The sequence below is a fragment of the Chiloscyllium plagiosum genome, chromosome 3, assembly GCF_004010195.1.
Source record: "Chiloscyllium plagiosum isolate BGI_BamShark_2017 chromosome 3, ASM401019v2, whole genome shotgun sequence".
In the NCBI taxonomy this organism is placed as follows: Eukaryota; Metazoa; Chordata; class Chondrichthyes; order Orectolobiformes; family Hemiscylliidae; genus Chiloscyllium; species Chiloscyllium plagiosum.
In genome coordinates this window covers 18,140,130-18,164,277 of record NC_057712.1, presented here as the reverse complement: position 1 = coordinate 18,164,277, position 24,148 = coordinate 18,140,130, and the positions used below count along the sequence as shown (strand labels likewise).

The 24,148-nt window shown below is 41.0% G+C and overlaps 1 protein-coding gene across 2 annotated transcripts in view; it reads right to left on the bottom strand.

The window, feature by feature from the left end:
• Nucleotides 1-16,048, bottom strand: part of ywhaqa (tyrosine 3-monooxygenase/tryptophan 5-monooxygenase activation protein, theta polypeptide a) — a 32,488-nt gene extending 16,440 nt beyond the window's left edge. Inside the window, exons 1-2 of one of the 2 annotated variants that reach the window (XM_043678052.1) lie at nt 15,896-16,048; nt 15,018-15,552 (exon numbers count right to left, since the gene is read on the bottom strand). In XM_043678052.1, coding sequence (XP_043533987.1) covers nt 15,018-15,395 — 378 coding nt within the window. In that variant the 5' untranslated portion in view covers nt 15,396-15,552; nt 15,896-16,048. The other variant, XM_043678063.1, reaches the window with a different exon arrangement.
• Between the last annotated feature and the right edge of the window lie 8,100 nt (nt 16,049-24,148).

Genomic DNA, 24,148 nt, shown 5'->3' with positions numbered 1-24,148 from the left:
TCCCACCCTATCTCTTGCAAAAATGCCATCCCGTATTCCCAATTCCTCCGCCTCCGCCGTATCTGCTCCCAGGAGGAGCGGTTCCACCATAGAACACACCAGATGGCCTCCTTCTTTCGAGACCGCAATTTCCCTTCTCACGTGGTTTATGATGCCCTCCAACGCATCTCATCCACATCCCGCACCTCCGCCCTCAGACCCAACCCGATGCATTGGAGGGCATCTTGAACGCCCCTGGTGCTCACCTTCCACCCTACCAACCTTCGCATAAACCAAATCATCCGCCGACATTTCCGCCACCTCCAAACAGACCCCACCACCAGGGATATATTTCCCTCCCCACCCCTCTCCGCCTTCCGCAAAGACCGTTCCCTCCGTGACTACCTGGTCAGGTCCACGCCCCCCTACGACCCACCCTCCCATCCTGGCACTTTCCCCTGCCACCGCAGGAACTGTAAACTCAGCTGCTGCCAAGAGGCTAGTGAGTAAGATAAGAGCTCATGGTGTTCGAGGAAAGTGATACATGGATAGAAGCTTGGCTGTCTGGTAGAAAGCAGAGAGTGGAATTAAACAGCTCCTTTTCAGGGTGGCAGCCAGTGACAAGTGGTGTTCTGCAAGGCTCAATGTTAGGACAACTTTTCACTTTATATTTAAGGATCTAGATGAAGGAACTAGGGTATTCTGGCTCAGTTTGCTGATGTACAAGATAGGTAGAGGAACAGGTAGCACTGAGGTGACAGAAAGGCTACAGAAGCATTTGGACAGATTAGGAGAGTGGTCAAAGAATTGGAAGATGGAGTAAAACTTGGGAAAGTGAGTCATGCACTTGGTAGGAAGAATAGAGGCACGGACTATTTTCTAAATGGGGAGAAAATTTAGAAGTCAAAAAGACTTGCAGTTCTAGTCCAGGATTCTCAAGGGAATATAACAGCAGGGATATACATCAAGGCTCTGGTTAGGTTACATTTGGAGTAGTGTGTGCAGTGTTTGGCCCCATATCTCAGGAAGAACATACTGGTCCTGGAGCATAGTCAGAGGAGATTCCGAAATGGTACCAGGAATGAAAAACTACATGAACATTTGAGGACTCTATGTCTATACTCGATTGAGTTTAGAAGGATGAAGGGGGAATCTAATTGAAACATGCAGAATACCGAATGGCCTGAACAGTATATTAGAAGGTATTTCCATTGGCAGGAGGGACTAGGACCTGAGGGCACAGTCTTAGAGTAAGGGAAGACCTTTTAGAACAGAGATACATCTCCAACCAGGGAGGTGAATCTATGGAATTAATTGTCACAGAAGGGTTGGGAGGCCACGTCATTGAGTATACTTAAGACTGGAGTTAGATAGGTTCTCATTGTCAAGGGGATCAAGGGTTACAGGCAGAAAGCAGGAGAATGGAGTTGAGAAACTTCAGCCATGATTGAATGGCAGAACAGACTTGATAGGCTGAATGACCTAATTTCTGCTCCTATATATCTTATAGTCTAAAGACCACCTAAAAGTTTCTGTTTGGGAACTCTACAGCTTTCTGGACTCAATACGGAGTTCAACAATTTTAGGGTTTGAGCATTTTCCCCATGCTTTCCTCCACCCACATGTACCAGGTCTTATCTCATGGTCTCTCACAAACCATTGTCAGCTACCAGTAGTCCACATTAACAGCTATTCATTCCCCTAGACTGGTTTTTAATCCATGTTGTCTGTCTAATGGTTTCTCTATCGCCACTACTGTTTACTCCTTATCCCTTCCCCAACCTTATCTTCAGATAAAAACCTTCCTTTTCCTAGCTACCATTTCTGAAGAAAGGTCATTGAACCGAAAACAGTAACTGATTTCTCTCTAGATGTTACCAGACCTGCAGAGACTTTCCAGAATTTGTTTTTGTTCAAATCTAAAATGTCCTGGATGAAAACCCAAGCACTGCAGTGCCTACAATTACCCACGACTGTTACAGGACTCCTCACCATGTTATTCTGACTGGAGGTCCAATTATTTCAATATTCTTGTCCAGCTATCTCCTCTGGCAGCACAGTGGCTCAGTGGAGCACTGCTGCCTTAGAGCACCAGGGACCCAGGTTTGACTCCAGCCTTGGGCGACTGTGCGTGGAGTTTACCCATTCCCTCCCCTCCCAGTGTCTGCGTGGGTTTCCTCCGGGTGCTCTGGTTCCTTCCCTCAATCCAGATGATGTGCAGGTCAGGTGAATTGGCCATGCCTAATTGCCTGTTGCATTAGGTGCATTAATCAAAGGTAAAATATAGGGTCCGAGAGGTGTGGACTTGGACAGAGGGACTGTTTCCAGACTGTAGGGAAACAAATCTATTCCATTTTACCCTGATGCCAATATAGAGGTGATAGTGGTTTTGTAACCATTCAAATAATCTCAGCCCATACTAACCAGCTACACGTGCCACAAAATGCTTGTTTCATTACAATTAGATAGTAAAGAAACCACATTGTTCACTCATGTCCTCAGGGGAGGAATCTGCTCTCCTTCCCCAGTACTGCGTGAAATGGAGATCCACAATGTGGCCGACTTAAACTGCTAGTAGAAAGTGAGGACTGCAGATCAGAGTCAAGAGCATGGGGTTGGAAAAGCACAGGTCAGGCAACATCCGAGGAGGAGAATAAATATTTCGGGCATAAGCCCTTCAACAGGAATGCTGCTTCCTGACCTGCTGTGCTTTTCCAGCAGGACACTTAAAACTGCTCTCAAATACACTAGCAAGAAACAGGAGTTGCATAATAGCAGTGCAAGTAAAAATGATTAAACCAAAGATGGATAATGTAGAAACAACCCAAGTGCTAAAAGTTAGAAAAGCAAAACAAGGCTTGTGAACTCAAAAATGTTCCTCACTAATATTTGGAACTTGGCAGAGTGGTTCCACAAGCCACCCAGCCTCACTGCCACTAAACCTAATATCTAGATTGCATTACCATTCCTGTCCTGTCACACCAAAGACCCAAAAGGTCATGGCACAAATCAAACAGGAGTAGTTCAGTCAGATGTATAGCATGGAAACAAACCCTTCAATCCAATTCATTCAAGCTGATCAGATATCCTGATCTAATCTAGTCCCATTTGCCAGTATTTGCTTTCCTATTCAGAACGCATCCAGATGCCTTTTAAATGTTATAAAAGTACCAACCTCCACCACTTCCTGTGGCAGCACATTCCATATACACACACACACACACCACTCTTGCATGAAAACATTCTCCATAGGTCTCTATCTTTCCTCTCTCACCCTAACCTCATGCCCTCTAGTTCTGGACTCCCCCCATTCCAGGGAAAAGACTGTCTATTTACTCTATCCATGCCCCTCAAGATTTTAAGCCTCTCCCTATAGCTCATTTTCCAATCCTGGCAATATCCTTCTAAGTCTTTTCTGAATCCTTTTGAATTTCACAACATCCTTCTGATAGAAAGGTGACCAGAATTGCTCAATATTCATTGAATTAGGACTCCTTGAAATATGACATCAGGTCAAACATGGACAAGGAAACGTCTTTACATATGGTCAGCTGAATAAGTCTTTATACTCTGCTTGAAAATGGTATTGTGTGGGCTTCAATGCCCTACTGTTCCTACAGATTGGAAGGTACCTAGCATAACCCCTCTAAGCAGCAGAGAGAAAACGAGTTACATAAATTAGCCAACTTTATGGAGGTGGTGAGGAAAACTGCAAATGTTAATAGCTTAACACTGGGAAGATACTCAAATCAGACAAAGCAGGGTTAGCATGAATTTACAGAAGGGAAATCATGCTCGACAAATCTACTTTAATTCTTGTAGGATATAAAGTTGAAGAGTTGGGCTAATGGGTGTGGTTTATTTGCCTTTTCAGAAGGCTTTTTCAACAAAGTCCAAAATTGAGAGATTAGAATGTAAAGTTTGAAGTGCAGGAGATTGGGGATAATCTATGGGAAATAGGAACAAACTTGTCAAACAGTTAAGATTTTTGCTAGCTGGCTAGAGGATTTGAATACACAAGCTAGGTCTCAAGGTTATACAGGGCATTAGCGAGATCACATCTGGAACACTGCAATTTTGGTCTCCTTATTGGAGGAAGGATCTGTTGAGAGTGTAAAGATTTACTTAACTGATTCCTAGAATGGCAGATCTGACGGAACAGAGGCTGAATCAGTTAGGACTATATTCAGTGGAGTTAAGAATGAGGAGAAATCTCAAACCTTTAAAATAATTAGAACCAGACAGAGCAGGTGCAATATGGATGTTGTAGATGCCAGGGAAGTTCAGAGTCAAAAGATCACAGCCCAAGGATATGAAGTTAATCATTTAAAACAGAGGAAAGAAGTTTCTTGATCCGGAGTGGGGAGTTTGTGGAATTTACAACCATTGAAACAAAAAAGCCAGAATATTGTGTAATAACTCCAAGAAAGTGTTCAAAGGACGTGGTGGAAAAGAAGGAACAGGTTGATTAAACACCCCCGCCACCCCACAACCTGCCACTCAGTTCATTTCCCAAATGCCTCATGTCTAAATCTCCCATTACTTTTTATTAAAAGTTTTGATCTTTTGCTCAATCATGTCCCTCCTTATCTAGACATGTAGTAGCTATGGCATCCAGAGTCAGACAATTTCTCTGCATATAGAAGCCATGAAGTGGAGAAAAATCAATATTTCACAACAGTCTTATTATCCACTTGTAGTTCAGGGCTAGAAAAGGCTTTGGTTTATTATCACATCATCCTCTTCAAACATGGTCACAAAGATCAATTAGAACTACAGCATACTTAAGTCAATTTCTCTTACTTTCTAGGCTATCATTCCCTGTAAAACTTAATCTCCCAGTTCCTCAAAATTGAGATTTTTGTTATTAGATGCAGCATTTATATAGCACTTCAGATGCAGAAACGTATGGCACAGTTCTCCAGTGTGAGAAATGATAGTGTAGCATGCGGACTCAAACTGCCTGCTCCACCTTCATGCACTTCAGTGGATCTTGCATGTTCTAGATCAGATTCCCTATAGGGTGGAAACAGGCCCTTTGGCCCAACCATTCCACATCGACCCTCCAAAGAGTAACCTAGCCAGACCCATTTCCCTCTGACTAATGCACCTAACACTATGGGCAATTTAGCGTGGCCAATTCACCTGACCTGCACATCTTTGGACTGTGGGAGGAAACCCACGCAGACATGGGGAGAATACATGTGTGGAGTTTGCAGTCGCCAGAGGCTGGAATTGAACCCGGGACGCTGATGCTGTGAGGCAGCAGTGCTAACTACTGAGCCATTGTGCCACCCCATGTTGCACAATCATCCTGAGAGAAATGGCCTCCCATTCCAATGTCCATTCAACATTCTCATTGGTGTCCTTTAGCATATGAAAATCCTCAGAGCACTCCATCTCATTTTAGCCCCAACATAGTAAAACATCTCCAACCACCATTAAAATTCAATCTGCTACACTGTTCTTAAAACAGAGAGTGGACAAAAATCATAGTTGCCTAACACCCTCAAATCACGTACTCCACTTGGATATTCAACCATTTTAACTTTAAGTGGACAAGACCCAGTTTATCAGTCTAATGCCAACACAATCAAAATTTCAACAATCTCCTGGAATGCTGAATAAATAAAGGCTTCAATATCTGATAAGTGATGCTCAGGAGACTGATGAGCAGACTGAACTTGCTGCAAAAGCATTGTTGCAAAACAAGCAACAGGAAGTGGGTAGGGTCAGGCATTTATTCTAAAAAGAGGAATTGCTCAAACACTAATCACTTATCTTGAAGTCACAACTAGGGGATCTCAACTTACGCAAGTCAACCGTATCTACCTTTGAGTTCAGTAGAAGGCAAACCAAAAATACGTAAACTTCCGAAAGCACACAAAAAAAAAACAGGCGTGACAAAATGTTACTTGGGGCCAAATGAATTCTCAAATTTATGAGCAAAACCTCAATGCAAGTGACATACACACTGTAGTATTTGCAAACCTCAGTACCAGATACTTGCCTTTACAAAGCACAAATGACAAAGTTATGTCAAGTTCTTGCAATGGTATTCAACAACTGAGTTTTGCCATCTTTAAAGGTGCCATTTTGAAACAGGTCAGTAAACAGGAAATCTATTGGCATTTTGCAAAGGAAGACCATTCAGATTGCAAGCAGTTTTAATAGAAATTAAACATGTTATAATTTTTAGACAGAGTAAGTGATAGAGGTTGGTACAATGACAACATGTCAAATGCATCTGGATGGTTATGAGAGGAAGGGTTTAGAGGGATATGGGCCAAGTGCTGGCAAATAGGATTAGATTAATTTAGGGTAGCTGATCAGCAGCAAGTTAGACTGAAGGGTTGGTTTCCATGCTATAGATCTGGCTCAGACTCTAACATCATTGGCGTTTGCAATCAAAATATTTAGGGCATAATTTTAAAAACTGTTCGTCACACCAAACTATATTTCTCTCGAGGATACCATTTTCAATTCATTTGATTGTTGAGATCAATGAAAAGGTTATCTTGCACTGGATATTCAGTTAAGGTGAAAAAAACTGAGGCAAAGAGTCAATATGAAAAGCATTCAGATAACCTTCCACCTTTAATGCCTTCAGCAATTCTGTTTTGTAGTAGCATCTTAATTTGATTATTCTTTAAATAATGAAAATCTGGATAGAAAATGACATCCCCAGTGATAATTTAACCATCATCTCTTGACATTCAGTGGCATTACCACAAGTGAATGACAAATTAACATCCTGGGGTTTATCACTGACCAGAAACTGAACCAACCATATAAACAAGTAGTTACAGAAACAAAAAGAGGTTAGGAATTACTTGCTGCAGAACTTACACCCAGTCTCCCCACCATCTGGAAAAGATAAGTCTGTTTTGGAGTACTCTACATTGATAGAGTGCAGCTCAAACTCACTGGACCCAAAATGCTAACTTTGACTTCTCTTCAAGTGCTGCAAGACCCTGCTGAGCTTTTACTTCTGTTTTTGTATCATCCACGACAGAACAGCCTACTTGACTGACATCCATACAGCCCTTCCACTACTGACAATGGCAGCAGTGTGTACCATCTACAAGATGCACTGCAATAACCCATAGATTTACAAGGTGATGTCATAGGGTCTATCACTTCGAATGACAAAACAGGAGATGCATTAGTGTCATTCATTTTTATTTACAACTAAATCGCAATTCCTTTATAGCCACGATCAAATTCCTGGAACTAAGCTTCCAAACAGCACGGTGGGTGCTCCTACACTTGAACTGCTGCAGTTTTTAGGTGGCAAGAAAAATGATAAAGTGTTGGCCCAGCAAATGACACACCCTATAAGTTTGTTTTAAAGCAAATGGGTGGGAGGGGGAAGACCTGATGTGGAATATATGGTTGATAACGTGAAGAGGTCAGGTCAAGAACGTGGTGCTGGAAGTGCCCAGATCAGGCAGCATCCAAGCAGGATTATTGACATTTCAGACACAAGTCCTTCGTCAGGAAGGGCCTGATGAAGGGCTTATGTCCAAAATGTCGATTCTCCTGCACTTCTGATGCTGCCTGACCTGCTATGCACTTCCAACACCACATACTGATCTAGTTCTTGCTTTCTCCTCCAAGATGACAAAGTTGCCATGACTGAGTAAGAGCTATTAAAGCTTGTAGGAATATATAGTAGCCAATGCAAAGTGGACTGGCGAGCAGTGAAAATTTCCAGTGCAGAATGAAGTGATTTAACAGTTAGTAAAACCCTGACTACTTTTATCAATTTTGGTTTGGAGCAGTGAACTGAGAACTGACAGCTAAAATTGAGTTTTGGATGGTGAATAATAGCTCATTTTAAAAAAAGGACAGAGCAAACAAGTTGTTTTGAGCCAGGCCTAGAAGTTAATTATAGGTTGTTTCTCTCCACCACCCCACTGAGTTGGTGTACTTGCTCACTGCCTTTGTTCCTGTTCAATACTACGTGTTTGACCCTCTCACCAGGCAGCAGCAGGTGTATGTGTGGTCTGAATCTCCCATGAATAGACAGTACTGTGCTTGTCATAATGTGTCAGACAGGAAGCCTTCCCTGCAATACACTTGATCAATGATTTTCCAATCAGTTCATAATGCTCATGGCATCAGATGCTGGGGTAAACCTTCATTACTTGGTATAAGTAACTTTGCTGGACTTCCTCCTTTATTTGCTGCTCTTCCTTGGTGCCTTCACTGCTAAAGTCAATATAGCAAGTGCCATAGGGGATGGTCCTGGATTTAACAGTAAGACAGGCAAGTGGTTAAAGTGACACTGGGGGAACATTTCTCAGACAGTATTCAAAACAATTTTAAATTTAAAAAAAGTGATGGAAAAGGACAGGGATGGGGCCGAAATTAAAAGTTCACAATATGCAGGTGGGGGTGGTGTAGTAAAGTTAGATACGATTTGGCCAGAGCAGAAAGGGAGCAGATACATTTAGTAAAAAAAAGTCAAAGCAGTAGGATGCATTTGAGGGCAGCACAGAACCAACACATTCCAATATACCCAGCAAACCCTGGGTAGAAGGATAGACAAGATTAGATAAAGATAAGGAGAACTTGCATAAAGATTTGTAGCTCAGGTGTCAGTTGCCACAGTTGTGGCTATTTTGGCTGAGCTGGGAAGTCGTTTGGCAGATGTCTCACCCTCTGTCTAGGTGACAGTGTTTTGGAATCTTCTGTGAAGTGCTGCTGTACTGTCTCCAATTCATTGTAGCGGCCAGTATATTGGGTCTAAATCTGCATTTGTTGATGAAGTCAGTGGATGAGTGCCATGCTTCTAGAAATTCTCTGGCTGTCCTGTTTAGCTTGTCCAATGATTGTGGTTATCCCAGTTGAATTTGTAGTCCTTGTCGTCAGTTGCATGGCTACTAGGGAAAGCCGGTTGTAGTGCTTAGTGGCTAGTTAATGCATGAAAGTTAATGCATACAAAAGGCAAACAGGCAGGCAGGTTTTAAATGGAATCTTGTAAATTAAGTTAGTCTTGCACATGATGGATATAGGGTCTTTTGTTTCAGTGAGTTGCCCGAGCTTGGCTGTCGGTTTATAGGCTGTCATAAATTAGAGTGGTGGGAAGAGCCTAGGTGTTAGCTCGAGACTTAATAAAAAAGGTAGCTTGGCTAGTGTTAGGTCATGGCACGTCCTTATCACGTTTGTCTGCAGATGAAGTTGCAGGGATATCTATTATAGGCAAAGACTTTGCAGAGGTGTTCTTCTCTTCACAGGTCAAGAACGTTGTAGTGCTGTAGCCCTTTTGGGCAAGATCCTAATGCAGCTTCACATGTTTGGGTGGTTCCTGTTCAGGGTCTGGTCTGTGGGGCTTTTCAGTACACTTTTGTGCATTGCCAGTTCTGTGATCTTTCCAGCATCATATCCAGGAATAGGACGTTAGTTAATTTCCTCTCAAATTTGATCCCTGTGAGCATGGTGTTGATAATCCGAAACACTATAGGACAAACAAGCAGACAACTAGCAATCCATATCCACGAACACCAAACTAGCCAAGAAAAGGCTGCCAGCATTCTTAAAGACCCATCACATCCTGGCAATGTTTTTCTACAACCTCTACCATTGAGGAGAAGATACAGAAGCCTGAACACACGCACCAGCCTGTTTCAAAAGTTTCTATCCTGTTAGAATACTGAATGAACTCACGAAGTACTCACCTGTACTATGTTTTGATTATTGCTACTTAACTAAGTGGTCTGCCCAGAAGACACAGCTTTTCACTGTGCCTTAGTACATATGACAAATTCAATTCAACTAGCCACTAAACCCTACTAACAGCTTTCGCAAGTAGCCACACAGATGACAAGAACCACAAATTCGACAGGGACAATAATCATTGAAGCTGCTGAACAGAGGACAGCCTGAGAATTTCTAGAAGATGGCACTCATTGACAGACTCTAAATACAGATCTAAACTCTATATACTGGTCACGGCGACAAACTACAGCAACTGGAAGCAGCAGAAACAGAACCAAATAAATTCCTGATGACAGTACCGTAGTACCTCTCAAGAAGCTCCAAAACACTGAGGACATCACCTAGACATCAGCAAACCAACTTCCCAGTTTGGCACACATACCCATAAGTATGGTAAAAAGGAATGTTCATGGCAAATACAAAAGGACTCAAAACAAACCTTGTAGTATAGCATATAAAAGGAGGACTTAAATTAGGAAAGCAGAAAGGGGGCATGGAAGGATAACAGCAGGTAAAATAAGGAAAATCTTAAGTATGCTAATGGCAAACATAACTAGGGAGAATAGGGTCCAGTAAGGGCACTGGTAATTTTAGCATAGAGCCGGGGACACAAGTAGGGTTCTAAATGGATACCGTGCATTCACTTCACAAGCGAGGGGTGTGATGTATGCATATAGAAATCAGAGCTATGTTTGAAGAATGCAAGTGTGTGTTGACTTTGATTGCTCATGGAAGCCAAGCATCAACTTGGACAGTTTGATTGAATGTGCCAAGGTGCTGCATGGGATTAAGCCAACATGCAGGCCCAAAGCCAGTCCTTCCACACAATATAATCGATCAACTCAGGCAGTCCTTAACATCAGTCTTCCTTCACCCAGTAGCCTCAACTGCTGGCTGTCAGAAAATACATGAAAGTTCATGCAAGTAGAATCATTTGTAGCATCAAACAATAATTACCACTTTTACTATCAGATTTCCCTATGAGGGAGTATGCGAATTACCTGCAGAACATTGATAAGTAGCATGCACCATCAAGCACAAATAGAACAAGTACATAGTTTTCTAGCACAAGCCATACCAGCATCCACTGGATAACATGTTTTGTAGTTTTGGTCCTGTGCATTTTGACAACAGCATTTAGCAGTAAAATATTCAGTTATAGCAAATTCTCTATTTAATAGTATTGCCAGTGACACAGCCAATTTAAAAGATATCAATGTCTCAAAAAGTTGGATTAACAGCAGGAAAATAGTGAAGATCTTTAGAATTCCAGACACTAGCAGCTTTCTTTACCATTACCTTGACCCAAATCATGTGAGCTCAAGGCACTATGGCAACTCATCCTTTATTTCCTCCTCTCCTCCGAAAGCTCCTAACATTAAGTGCATCTTAGCTTCATCGTAAACACTTTGGGTATGTTTAAAATTAGGATTTCCATCCATTGTGCATTTCTCATCCACTCAAAAATAAATTGTGGCACAGCTCAAATTTGTAGAATTAAATGATGGATTAATTCCTTAATTCTGCCAGTTGCAGGAAAAGGTCTGATAGCCCAGCTTATTTGTTTTAGGTGAGTTCTTTCATCACATTCGCAGGGTTACTTCTGGGCCAGAAAAATCTGTGTTCAAGTCCCACCTGTCCTGTAGTATGTAACCTGTATAAAACAGATTGATGACAATAACTATTTGGTGCTCCTGATTACTTGACTGATCTAGCAAAGACATTCAAGATTAGAATAGAGATTCTCATTCTATCTGGAATGAAAGTTTGTGGTGATCAAGTAGAGCAGAATGGTGGGAGGTTATACAAAGTACTTATTCGTCCAGCCAGTAGGCATTGAACCTCCATGCAAGGAGTCCTATGTACATTTACCTCCCAATTCTTATTCCTTCAAAACTTGACTGTTATGTCTATCCAATCACAGTCTATTCAGACATTTATGCTACAAACTTCAACCACACAGTTCCACACATTTGGACCTTAGGATCCTTCTGCATTCATTCATGCATTTAATATTTTATTAAAGGATGCAACCATTGGAAAAAGTCAAAATGTTTGTTTGGAAATTCACCACCTCAATCTTTTATAACTTGAACATATCTAATGCTCTCTTCTACAACTAGCACCAAGTATTACCCTCATGTTTTAGAATCAGATAGCATCTTAACCTACTAATCCCAGCCCAAGTCATGTATCCTTACTGTAGGAAAAGAAAAGGACCACTTAACTACAACATACTGTTTCTGTGCAAAGTAAAACAGGCATCACTAAGTATTCCATCTCAAGTCTTGGACTTTACACATGTAGGAAATTTTTAAGATCTACCTACAATGCTGCCTTCTAATGATTTAGAGCAAAGGAATTTGGAAATTCAGGTCTAAGTTTACAAATTTTTCATAGTAAACTTATCCATGCACTGTTTTAAACCCCTCTCACTACAATTGCTCCTTGCCCAAGGGACTATGTAGATTTAAATTCTTATCACTGGTATAGGCTTTTTTTAAAAAGCCCACATACTACAACAGACCTTCCTAACCACTTGAAAGCAGATTTTCAAACTAACACTGAATATATCCAATCATTTGCTCTTAACGAAAATGATACTAGCAATTTTATTCTCAAATTTTAAAAGATTTTCCTCCCATAGGTGATATAACTTTTATAAGAGCCACAGCTTAATGTGTCTCCTACATTGAGGACTTAACTTTTCAGCAAATACTCATGTTCAATATCTAAATTGAATTTCTAAGGCTGCAGCACTTTCCTCTATCAATCTCAGAGCATTCTTATTCTTCAGTGTATCACAGAGTGCCAGCATGCACTGTTCAAGTGCTGTTAAGGGTGGGCAGACTGATTTACTAAGTCAGAGGGTAGTTAAGAGTCAACCATGTCTAGAGTCCCACCTAGGCCACACTAAAGACGGTAGATTTCCATAACAAAATCAATAATAGCAAGTAGTTTATCTTAATTTCAATTCACATCTGCAATAGTTGGGTTTAAACATATCCTGCAGCACGAGCCTGGCCTATGAGTTACTAGCACAGTGACATTACCACTGAACTACAGCACGATTCAGTCAAATCTTGTCACTCACTCATTTTCCTTAATGGGTTAGTTAATATTTTCTATGAATCCATTCACACCCTCTAATTCAGACGTCCACCTCTCCAATATTTCCATTGGCAAAGAAAAATGTTCTTCCACAAATTTCATTAGCTTTTGGACAATTGCTAGGTTAAGGTGTAAATTAATTTTACTGCTACAACAGGTAGATCGGATTCAAATGGGTGGAGGTGAGCAAGGATAAAATGAATGTGACCTCTGATAAAAATCAGACAAATTTAGACTTCGGGGAATTCATCTGAAGAGGTAATGCTAACAAGCAGCAAAAGAATCAATGGTGAGGAATAACCCATTTGGTACTGGCCTGTGATTTCCTCAGGCATGAGGGGCTCCTTTAGTTATGCACTGGAATGAAGGTTACAAACCAACAAAGTAGGATTAGCTATGAATAGTTGCTTTTCTGACAACACAGACTTCCTCCAGGTTGAAAATATAGTTTGTTGTTTGTACCTGTTCCATGTCCCACACAACTGACCACGTGTCTGAAGGAAGCAAATGAGTTAAAGTATGGACTCAAAAATAGAATGAGGCTTTGAAAAAGAGTAGGATATCAAAGCCACAATTCCAACAGCGAATAGTGCCCAACATTTAAATTCATTAAACTTCACACATTGCTACTGAATCAATAATAGCTATAATTTCAAACTCAAGACTTACCCAATTCAATCTCAACCTCAACACCCCCAGTCCGTCTAATAAAACAGAACTTTCATATTGGTGAAAAGTCTTTATCTCTACCTGCTGCCATGTCCTGTAGCTGTTCAAAACTTCCTACATGAACATATTTACTCAGGCTCCAACTAGAAACTAACATTGCACATTTACCCGAAATCAAAATAAATGTAGTGGTATAGTGACAGATTCTACTTAGAATATCTAAAAGTATAAGGCAGAACAGACAAGTCGAGAATTTCACCTTGGGACTGCCAGCAAACAAGGCTTCCACTGAATTGCCATCTCAGTGTAATGACCAGTATGTAATTACAATCCATTTTGCTACATGCTTTGAAGAATTTTACCAGTTTGATTAAAAACCTCAACTTGAATACTTCAACCAGTTCTAAAAAGCTCGTCAATTCAAAACAACTAGCTAGATATGTAACATTTATAAATCACTAATAAAAGCAATTTTGGCTGCGAAAACCAGAAAAGAGATCAGTGATAATATATGATTCACAGCAATTCACCACACCCAGCATACACACCCTAGTCAAACATAGCTACCACAAAATGTAACAAGCCTTTTAGTCACTTCCATGCAGTATCCTGAGCACTCGCTCACTGATATGGAATGTTACAGATGAGCAAGTTTCTAAACAAGCTATTAGAATTGAGGTAAAGAACAAAACACCCAAACAGACAGTAAATTGACCCACCGCACAAAAGTGGGACATTTTGAAAAGGTAGCCGATATCTCAATCGTATAACAGTTTACCATATTTTAGCATTGGGGAATCTAGCAGTGGGAATTCCTACATTTCAAAAGTAATGCCAACCACAGTTTGAGATGACAGTCATATTGCAATTAGTGGAAGCAGAAAGAAACAAACGTACCCTTATCCCTTTCTTAAATCAGTATTTTTCAATGTTGATAAGTGAATTAACACACAAACTAGAAATGAAGACTCAGCACTGAAAAATTTGAGAATCATCTTTAGCTGTTAAAAAAGTAACAAAGCGATCATGATTTGTTCAAGCATCGATGTAAACCCAAATAAAGATAACTTCAGTCTTTTCTGCCAGTGAACCAATATTAACATTAGGTCAGCCAAAATGTATTAGTTTCCAATTAAATTGACAAGTCACTAGTCTACAAATGCTAAGAGGATCAGGTGAATGCAGTTTAAAAAGTCTATCATAACCTATGGTAGAAAAGCCTAGTTTTGAAGAACTGTTCCAGTTTTTTTTAATCTCCCAGACCTGTATGTAGGCTAATGGCACACTGACCTAGAAAACTATACAGCCTCAGACAGCAAAAAAACCCTGCACACTGCAGTTCCTAGTCAGTTCGTTGGTAAACCTTTTTTCCCCCGAAAAAAAACATTGAAGATACAGAAGCTGGTTAGAAGGCTGCTTTGAATCTTTTCTTTTGCATACTGAGAAGGAGAAACTCAGCTATTTCAGGCAGTTTGTTTAAAAAAAAGGACGATTTCAGATCAAAGACATCCCACTCCTTTGTTCGCCTTTCTTACCAGGACTTCGTTGCAGATTTTAGTAAGCTCCTCTTCGATTGTGTGTCGGTAAGATTTGATTAGGTTATTTCGGCTCTCGGCACAGTCGCTCTTGTGTTCCAAGCTGGAGATGACCCTCCAGGCCGACCTGCGGCACCCCACCACGTTCTTGTAGGCGACCGACAGCAGGTTCCGCTCCTCGATCGTCAGCTCGAAGCCGCGCTCGGTCACCGCTTTCATCGCGGCGGCCATGTCTTCGTATCTCTCGGCCTGCTCGGCCAGCTTGGCCTTCTGGACATCCTCCTCGTTCGACGGGTTGCTGGCGACCTGCTCGGCCGGCTTCTCCTGTTCGGCCGCCTTGCCCTGCTCGGCCACCTTCTCCTGCGCTGCGTTCTCCATGGCTCTCCGGCTCCGATCGAGCTTTGGGGGTGGTGGCTGGGGGAGGGGGTATACTCAAGAGAGGTGGTAGTGTGGGGGGTGGTGCAGGCAATAATTGGAGGACTTTCTCTCGTGTTTTAAACACTGTTGCTCACTACTTTTCTCCCTCTTTCAGTCACTGTTAAAACAAAATAGGGGGGAAAAAAGCAATTAAAATCGTTTTTAATACAAAAAGGTTAGAGATATCTTCCACTGCCACTTATTTTCCCTCCGCAGCCTACGCTAGCTTTCATTATGTGCAAAGTGTAGATTTGCTGCGAAAAAAAAGCATCGAAACGGCGGATTTAAGTTAAAATTCATCGTTTTTTAAGACCAGAGATTTTACTTGACAAATCAGAAAAGCTACCACCCAACACAACTTAAATGATTTGTCATTATTTTAGTATTAACCGCCTTCAGCGCGCGCGCACACACACACACACACAGTTGGAGAGTTAGTCAAGATCAGACTGAACACCGACCGTCCTCCCGTTCAGCTGCTCCTCAAATGGATAAGCTCTGGCCGAGGAAAGCGGACAAAAAAAGGATCCTCCCTAACGCTCCACCTTGGCGGCTGGCTCAGGCCCCGCCCCTACACACACACCGCGAGCCTCGCACGGACAGACAGGCGGCTCGGCCAGTGAGACGTGGAGAAAGCGGCGGGCGACGGTTGGGCAGGCGGCCAATCGCCTGCACGGTCCTCCGCCTCAGGGGGCGGGCTCTCGCCGCTGTTCTGACAGTTTCGGTTGACCGGGAGTCTGAGGCTGGGGCTTGGGCTTTCCTCCAATCAGATTCCCTGTGTGATGACGTTCCTGTTGCCATGACGATGGTGGAAGGGCCCAAAATGGGCAGGGCGTGGCACGAGACATGGCGGTTGGTGGCGTGTTGGGGGCTGGGAGGAGAGGCAGGTTGGTGCATGGCAGGGCTTGGAGGACCTGGGGGCGTCGAAGTGGTAATTCACTGAAGCAGCGAGGAAGAGAGCTGGTACGATGAAGTCAAAGCAGTGAAAGACTGAATAATATTAATGATAATAGAACTGTATCAAGACGAAACAAATGAAAGCAAATAAATTATACCTGAGTTCGTTTTAAGGCTAAACACTGCTGCACGCACAGTTCAGGAAACGATTAAGTCGCATTAGCAATGTTACAGGAAAGATCGCATCGAACAATGGCACATTTAAGAATTCAACTGGTGCTGTTAAAATGTGTGCGCTGTTACAATTTGGTAGGTAATTTGTCATGTTTTGAATCAACTGGACATTGAAAACGTTTGGGAAGAGATTAAAATTGCACAAATTGCCTTATTCACTTTCAGAAATTGACAATGACTCAAAAGCAGCTGCTGTGTTATGTCAGCAATGATTGCTGTTCTTCATTGCAGGAAGGTCCCACGAACACCTCTGAGATGATTTGGAGATGCTGGTGTTGGACTAGGGTGTACAAAAGTTAAAAATCTCACAACACCAGGTTATAGTCCAACAGGTTTAATAGGAAGCTTCCAATTAAACCTGTTGGCCTATAACCTGCTGTTGTGTGATTTTTAACTTTCTACCTCTGAGATGACTTACAAAAGAGAAGTGCCAGTCAAACCCTTGAGAAACTTCCTCGCTCTTCACATGATGGGATGGACATCAGGGGTGATGATGTACTTGTGGGATTATCGGTGGACTGCTAAACCAGAGACCCAGATAACATTCTGGGGGACCCAGGTTCAAATCTTGCCATGATAGAATTTGAAATCAATGAAAAATAACCCTGGAATTAGGGGTCTAGGAAACTACCATTCCTACCTGATCTGCCCTACATGTGACTCCAGACCCACAGCAATATAGTTGACTCTTAACTGCCTTCTGAGCAAAACTAGGCATGGGCAATAAATGCTACCTAGCCAGTGATGCCCACAGCCTGTGAATGAATAAAAAAAATTGATATCTAATGAATGATGATGACTTAAAATTATAAAGGATTTTGGTATCTTATTCAAAGCACTTCTCTGACAAAGTTGCACGGCATCAGCATTGTACAGAAGTGTTTCAGCCCATATATCTTCATGTGAAATGAAATTAAAAAGTGACAGCGAAGTATTAACATGGGGCAAAAAAACTGAAGTCAGATTTTTAAAAAATGTCTTCACTGCAGAAGCGCATCAAGGTGCTTTGTCACTCGGAAGAAAAACTGTTGATACTGAGGCGAGATGGAAATTTTGAGGGTCCATTCAAAGGGGAGGGTTTTTTGAGACAAGAATGGAGGTGACAAAGGAGAACTGCTTTGTAATTATGACAAAAGTGGAGTAGAGAGGTTGGGTATTTGCACAGTGACAGAGGAATGAATGTAAATATAGATTTGGATGGAGAAAGTCTCTCCCACTCCTCTGATTCCACCAGCTGTAGTTTCAGGTTGGACATCAAGCCTGAGATTCTAACTTCATGCTTTTCATTTCCACACACTGTTACATCACTTGTCTGCCTCCACAACTTGCCTCAGCCTATCTGCTACTGAAATTGTTACTGACTATTTCTGCATAGTTTCACAACCTCCATCCACCATAAATTACAAAACACCCAAAGTTCTGCTGCCAGTTTCCCAGCATGCTACAGATTCCATTCACCTTTTGCCTGCATTCTTGCTGAATTATGTTGGTCCCCTGTCACTCAACACCCCCAGTTTAAATAACTTCTCGGCATATCTATTTTCCTTTGCAAGCTCTGGTCACTAACTGACCCCGTATACCAACTCTAATCCCTACCCATCCCCAACTGAACCTACCTTCCTCTAATTTATATTCTCTACCTTTGTCAATATTCTCTCAGCCATCTACTCCCTATGAATTTCTCTGATGGGGCCTCCTTAAGCACCACTTCTTCGACCAAGCTTTTAGTCATTCCTTGTAATATTTCCTTATTTCACCAAGCAGTCCTTTTTATTTGAAGACACAAATGCCTTCTTAGTATGTTGCAGGACTATATATATGTCAGCCATAGTAGTGGTGGGGCCTCCCAACATGCATCAACTTTCTGATGATAGCCAATAACATTTCACAAACCTAACTTACTGCTACCCCACAATAAATATTTTTATTTTTTTCAGAATTCTTTTATCTTATGAGCTGGTCTAGGCTATCCATTTCATTATTTATTCATATTAAGGACATGTTAGTTGTATATTTTCTAGTGAAATTGATAAATAAATAACCATTGAGTTTATTCACATTCTCTTTCTCAGTTTATGTGCTAACATTTGTAGCGGCCTCACCTCCTCTCTGAAAGATCTTTTACTGTTATAGTGTTGGAAAAATATTTTGTCATTAAGTTCAGTACATTTAACTGTGCTCATTTTATGTGTCTGATTAAAAGTCATCCACTTTGTAAAATTTTTTTGTGAAATGTGGGTGTAACTGGCTACAAAGCATTTATTGCCCATCCCTACTTACCCTCCAGAAGGTAGTAGTGAGCTACCTTCTTCAATTGCTGTTAGAAAAGGTTGTGGAGGCGAGTACAGTTACGACATTTGAAAGGCATTTGGTTAGGTACATGGATGGGAAAGGTGTAGAGGGATGTGGGAAAATGCAGGCAAATAGAACTAGTTCAGTTTGGGAAGCCTGGCCAGTATGGTTGAATTGGGCCAAAGGGCCTGTTTCCATGCTGTATGACTCTAAAAGTGCTGCAGTCCATCTGCTATGGGTTAACCTATAATGCTGTTAGGGAAGGAATTCCAGAATCTTGACCCAGTGATAGTGAACAGATAGTGATATATTTCCAAGTCAGAATGATGGCTTGGAGGGGAACTTGAAGGTGGTCGTATTCCCATGTATTTGCTGCGCATGTCCTTCTAGATGGAAGTGATCTTGAATTTGAAGATGCTATCTGAGGATCTTTGGTGAATTTCTGTGGCGCATCCTATAAATAATACATACTATTGCTACTGAATGTCAGTGGTGGAGGGAGTGGATGTTTGTGGATATGGTGTCAATCAAGCGGGCTGCTTTGTCCTGGATGGTGCCCAGCTTCTTGAGCATTGTTGGCGCTACATCCATCCAGGCAAGTGGGGAGTAATCCATTACACTCCTGACTTATATCTTGTAGATGGTGGACAGGCTTTAGGTAGTCGGAAGATGAGTTACTCACCTCAATATTCCTAGGCCTGCTCTTCTAGCCAATGTGTTTATGTGGTGGGTCCACTAATTTTTCTGGTCAATTTTAATTCCCAGGATTTTGATGGTGGAAGATTCAGTGCTGGTAACACCATTGAATATCAAGCAGTGGTGGGTAGATTGTTTCTTATTAATGATAGTCATAGCCTGGCATTCAAAGTTTGTGAGAAGATTTGTAGCTCGGGTGCTCGTTGTTGTGGTTCTGTTCGCCGAACTGGGAATTTGTGTTGCAGACGTTTCGTCCCCTGTCTAGGTGACATCCTCAGTGCTTGGGAGCCTCCTGTGAAGCGCTTCTGTGATGTTTCCTCCGGCATTTATAGTGGTTTGAATCTGCCGCTTCCAGTTGTCAGTTCCAGCTGTCCGTTACAATGGTCGGTATATTGGGTCCAGGTCGATGTGCTTATTGATTGAATATGTGGATGAGTGCCATGCCTCTAGGAATTCCCTGGCTGTTCTCTGTTTGGCTTATCCTATAATAGTAGTGTTGTCCCAGTTGAATTCATGTTGCTTGTCATCTGCGTGTGTGGCTCCTTAGGATAGCTGGTCGTGTCATTTCGTGGCTAGTTGGTGTTCATGGATGCGGATCGTTAGCTGTTCTTCTTCGCATTGCTATGTCAGGATGAATCTCATCTAACGAAAAACACAAAGAACTGCAGATGCTGAAATAAAAATAGAAAATGCTGGAGAAACTCAGCAGGACTGACAACATTTGCAGAGAGAAATGTCAGTGTTTGAATCTCACCTAATTCTTAGATGGCTGCAGGACGCATCTCTTTAACAAAACAAAATCTCCCGCTCACATCTGCTGGTAGCTCAAACCCACGCAGGCTTTTCTCTCTTTACTGCACAGAACTGCTTTCTGTCCAAGGTTTTCTCTAATCATTAGGGAAGCATGTAACCTGATATCAAAAATGGTTTCCTCTCTCCTCTTCCACATGTAACATGAAACATATTAACCTTGATAATTGGCTGAAATCTAAAAAGTGATCCATGACCCTGATTCCCTTTCATTTGAGCAGTAAGTGAACAGTTTGACCATGCAACATTTACAATTCAATACTTACAATGCCCTTCTTGTACTATGGGAGACTTAGCATCTACTCATTGTAAATTCAAAATTGCTGTCATTATCTTTGTTATAAATATCTTTGCACCTTCTTCTCAGTAAAGCATTCCAAGTATTCTTTGATCTCTGAGAATTATACAACTGTGACTTGAGGTCAGGCAGGTGTCATAACAGATCAGCTGACCCCCTTCACTTATCCTAGATGTAAAGCTATATACAAGAAAATATAATAAATTTATAAACTTTCTAACAGTACTACTTTTCAATATCCATATTTATTATTTTCTGGCAAGAAATTATATATTTTGATCTGGAGTAATGAATTCCATAAATTTATGTGAGCACCCTTTGATTGATTTTACAGACAATTTATGCTTTCTATTGCCACCTTACAAACAGTGGTAACAATTTAGCAACATTCGCCATCTTTAATCCTTTAAAAACCCCACACTTCAAAGACTCACACATTTGTAAAATACAAAGACTCATTGAGCCAAGGCTGGGTTTCCATGGAGCAATCCACTCAACCTCCATTCCCCTGAAATATCTCTGCAATCCTGCAAGTTTATTTTCTCCAAGCGCTCATTCAATTTCCTTTTCAAATACTTGTGCATCTGTTCTTCTATCACCCTTCTAGTAGGTTCTAGATCATTACCACTTGCCACATAAAAGAAGTTCTTTCTCACATCTTCCTTGTATCACTTACTCAAAATCTTAAACCTGTGAGCTTTGCACTACTGTTTAATAGAAACAGTTATTCCTTGTCTAACTTAGTCAAGGCTGTCATATTATTCTATGCCTTTCTAAAATCTCCCCTCAATTTCCTTTTTTCAAAGGAGAACACCACAAGCTTCAAGATTAGAGTGATGCTGGAAAAGCACAGCAGGTCAGGCAGCATCCGAGGATCAGAAAAATCAATGTTTTGGGTAAAAACTCTTCATCAGGATTCCTAATGAAGGACTTTTGCCCGAAACATCGATAGTCCTGCTCCTAGGATGCCGCCTGACCTGCTGTGCTTTTCCAGCACCACTCTAATCTTGATTCTGATCGCCAGCATCTGCAGTCCTCACTTTCGCCTAGCAGCACAAGCTTCTCCAACCTTCCCCATTCTGGAACAATTCAGATACATCCCATCTTCTTCACTTAACCTTCCCATCTCCCAGGGGAATGTCCTAACATCAAAAACCGTATCATAGATGTAGTTTTCAAATCTTTGCTCACATCCTCTTCAATCTGACCTGTCCATTTACTATTACTTTCATATTTGTCCTGAAATAGCGTATCCAAAATTATATACACTTGCTCCAACTGTGTCTTTACTAAGGTCTGGTAGAGGTGAAACATTTTTCTTGCTTTTGTATCCTATATCTTTGAGTGCAAAACAAAGGATTTAATTTGCCATGTCAGACCTATAGCTGCTCATATGGCCACCTCTAATGCCAGTCTGTGTGCATACCACGATCCTATATGCCATCGTACCAAAATACTAATATGTTTCTGATGTTTATGCTCATCTCAGTGATTGCTCAAAATTTTATCTGTAATTTAGAGTTCATTTTCCTTTCAATTTCATTTTGAACTGCTTAGCTAATTATTTCATTAGTATTAGTGTTACGTAAAAATTATCCCACATGCTCAACAACATTGCTACAAAGATAGTTAATTTTTCCTCAACAAATGATTTTACCTCATGATTTTGATTTGGCCTTTTTAAGCTATAAATCTGGAGATTGGTCTTAGTTAATAGGAATGCCAGATTATATTCACTTTTCTGATTTTTAAAAATCATTATTATCTTCCGTATTACTGCCATTCTTAACTTCTCTCTTCCATATGCTATCTGGGTCACTTATCACCACCAAACTGAGAGGTGGGATGGCTTTCTTTGAGTTCCTGAAGTAGTTGTTCCTCACATTTTGTAACAAAATTCCAGACCGCAAGGGAATTTCTAATTAATATCAAGCTAATTGAAATCTTCCATTATCATAACCTATTTACCATATTTTTATTCCCATTTCAAGGAGTAAGCTATCTTTCTTCTTGTTCTCATCTGACAGCTGAAACAATCCCTTATTTGCTAAATAGTAAGTACAATACTTTCTCTTCCTGATCTCATGCTATTTGACATTGTTTTCAGTAATTAGGTACTGTACCCTTCCCTTTTAAAATTACTGTCACCACCCATTCCCACAAAAAAAACCTCTTCAGCCATTGTCCTTGTAAATTGGTGCATAATTTCAAAACTTTATTTCTTTTCCAAAGTCTGAAAATGTGTTGGTGCTTCTTAGATTTGTAGCCATCTCTCCTGTGACTGCCTTTTTGAATCCCTCTAAACACTTTTTTGTTCTCTGTTATGTAAGCAAAGTGGCCACAACTATATATCCTTAAATATATTTCCAATATATATTCTCCCACCCCAGTCAAAACCATTGTAACACCTGAATCTGATTTGGCAACATAACCTTTACCTCTGAGTTTACCATTGAAAGCATCACCTATATTTTTAACACCTCCAAACTTGAGTATTCTGATCCTCACCTGGCAGGAATCTCATTCTCCACCTACTGGACAGCTCATCCAAAACACTGCTGCCCATAGCTTATCCCATACCAAATTCTGTTTCCCAAATTAGTCAATTCTCACTGATTTTCCTTGGTGCCCTATACCCCAGGATTGAAGCTATCTATTTGCATTTCTCTCTAATGTAAATTGATGTCAAACACTAAATTTTCTGGATTTAAATATGTTACTTTGTGCTTTATGTTTTCGCATGAAATTTAGACAGTTGACAAAATATTTAACAAAAATCAAGGTGGCACAGTGCCACGCTTCCTCTGGGTGCTCCAATTTCCTCCCACAGTCCAAAGATGTGCAGGTTAGGTGGATTAGCCATGGGAAATGTGAGGTTAAATGGAAAGGTTGGGTCTCACTGGGATGCTCTTCAGAGGGGTGGTGTAGACCCAATGGGCCAAATGGCCTGCTTCCACACTAGGGATTCTATGAATTGCATAAAAGACAAACAGGAGTTGCAGAGGTTAATATTTGAAGTGTATTATCCTCATTCTCATGTTTGAAAACCACAACCTCCTCTTTTCATAGCTCTGCAAAATGTTTCTGGTGCTACAACCAACAAACCTCCATCACATTCATAACCTAATTCTCTGTTCCCCTGAATCACAACTTTAACACATTGCCCACTCATTATGTCATATCATTAGCAGGCATGCAGTCACCTATCAAGTCTTCATTCTCTTGGAATTCTCTTTTTAAATTCAGCTCCTTCTCTACCTTCCTCTCCTTTGATTAAACATTTGATCAAATTTCTGATGATCAATATCCATTTTTCCTTGCATCTTTACAAAGATCTTTGAAATATGTTTTGATGTTAAAGCTCTTATACAAAGAAAATTATTGTTAGGCTTTCTCACGTCATAAGGTCCATCCTCAATTCAGTCATTTCTGCCAATTCTGTTTGTCTTTCATGCAATGTTTTTTCAGCATTTTGTAAGATATCTAG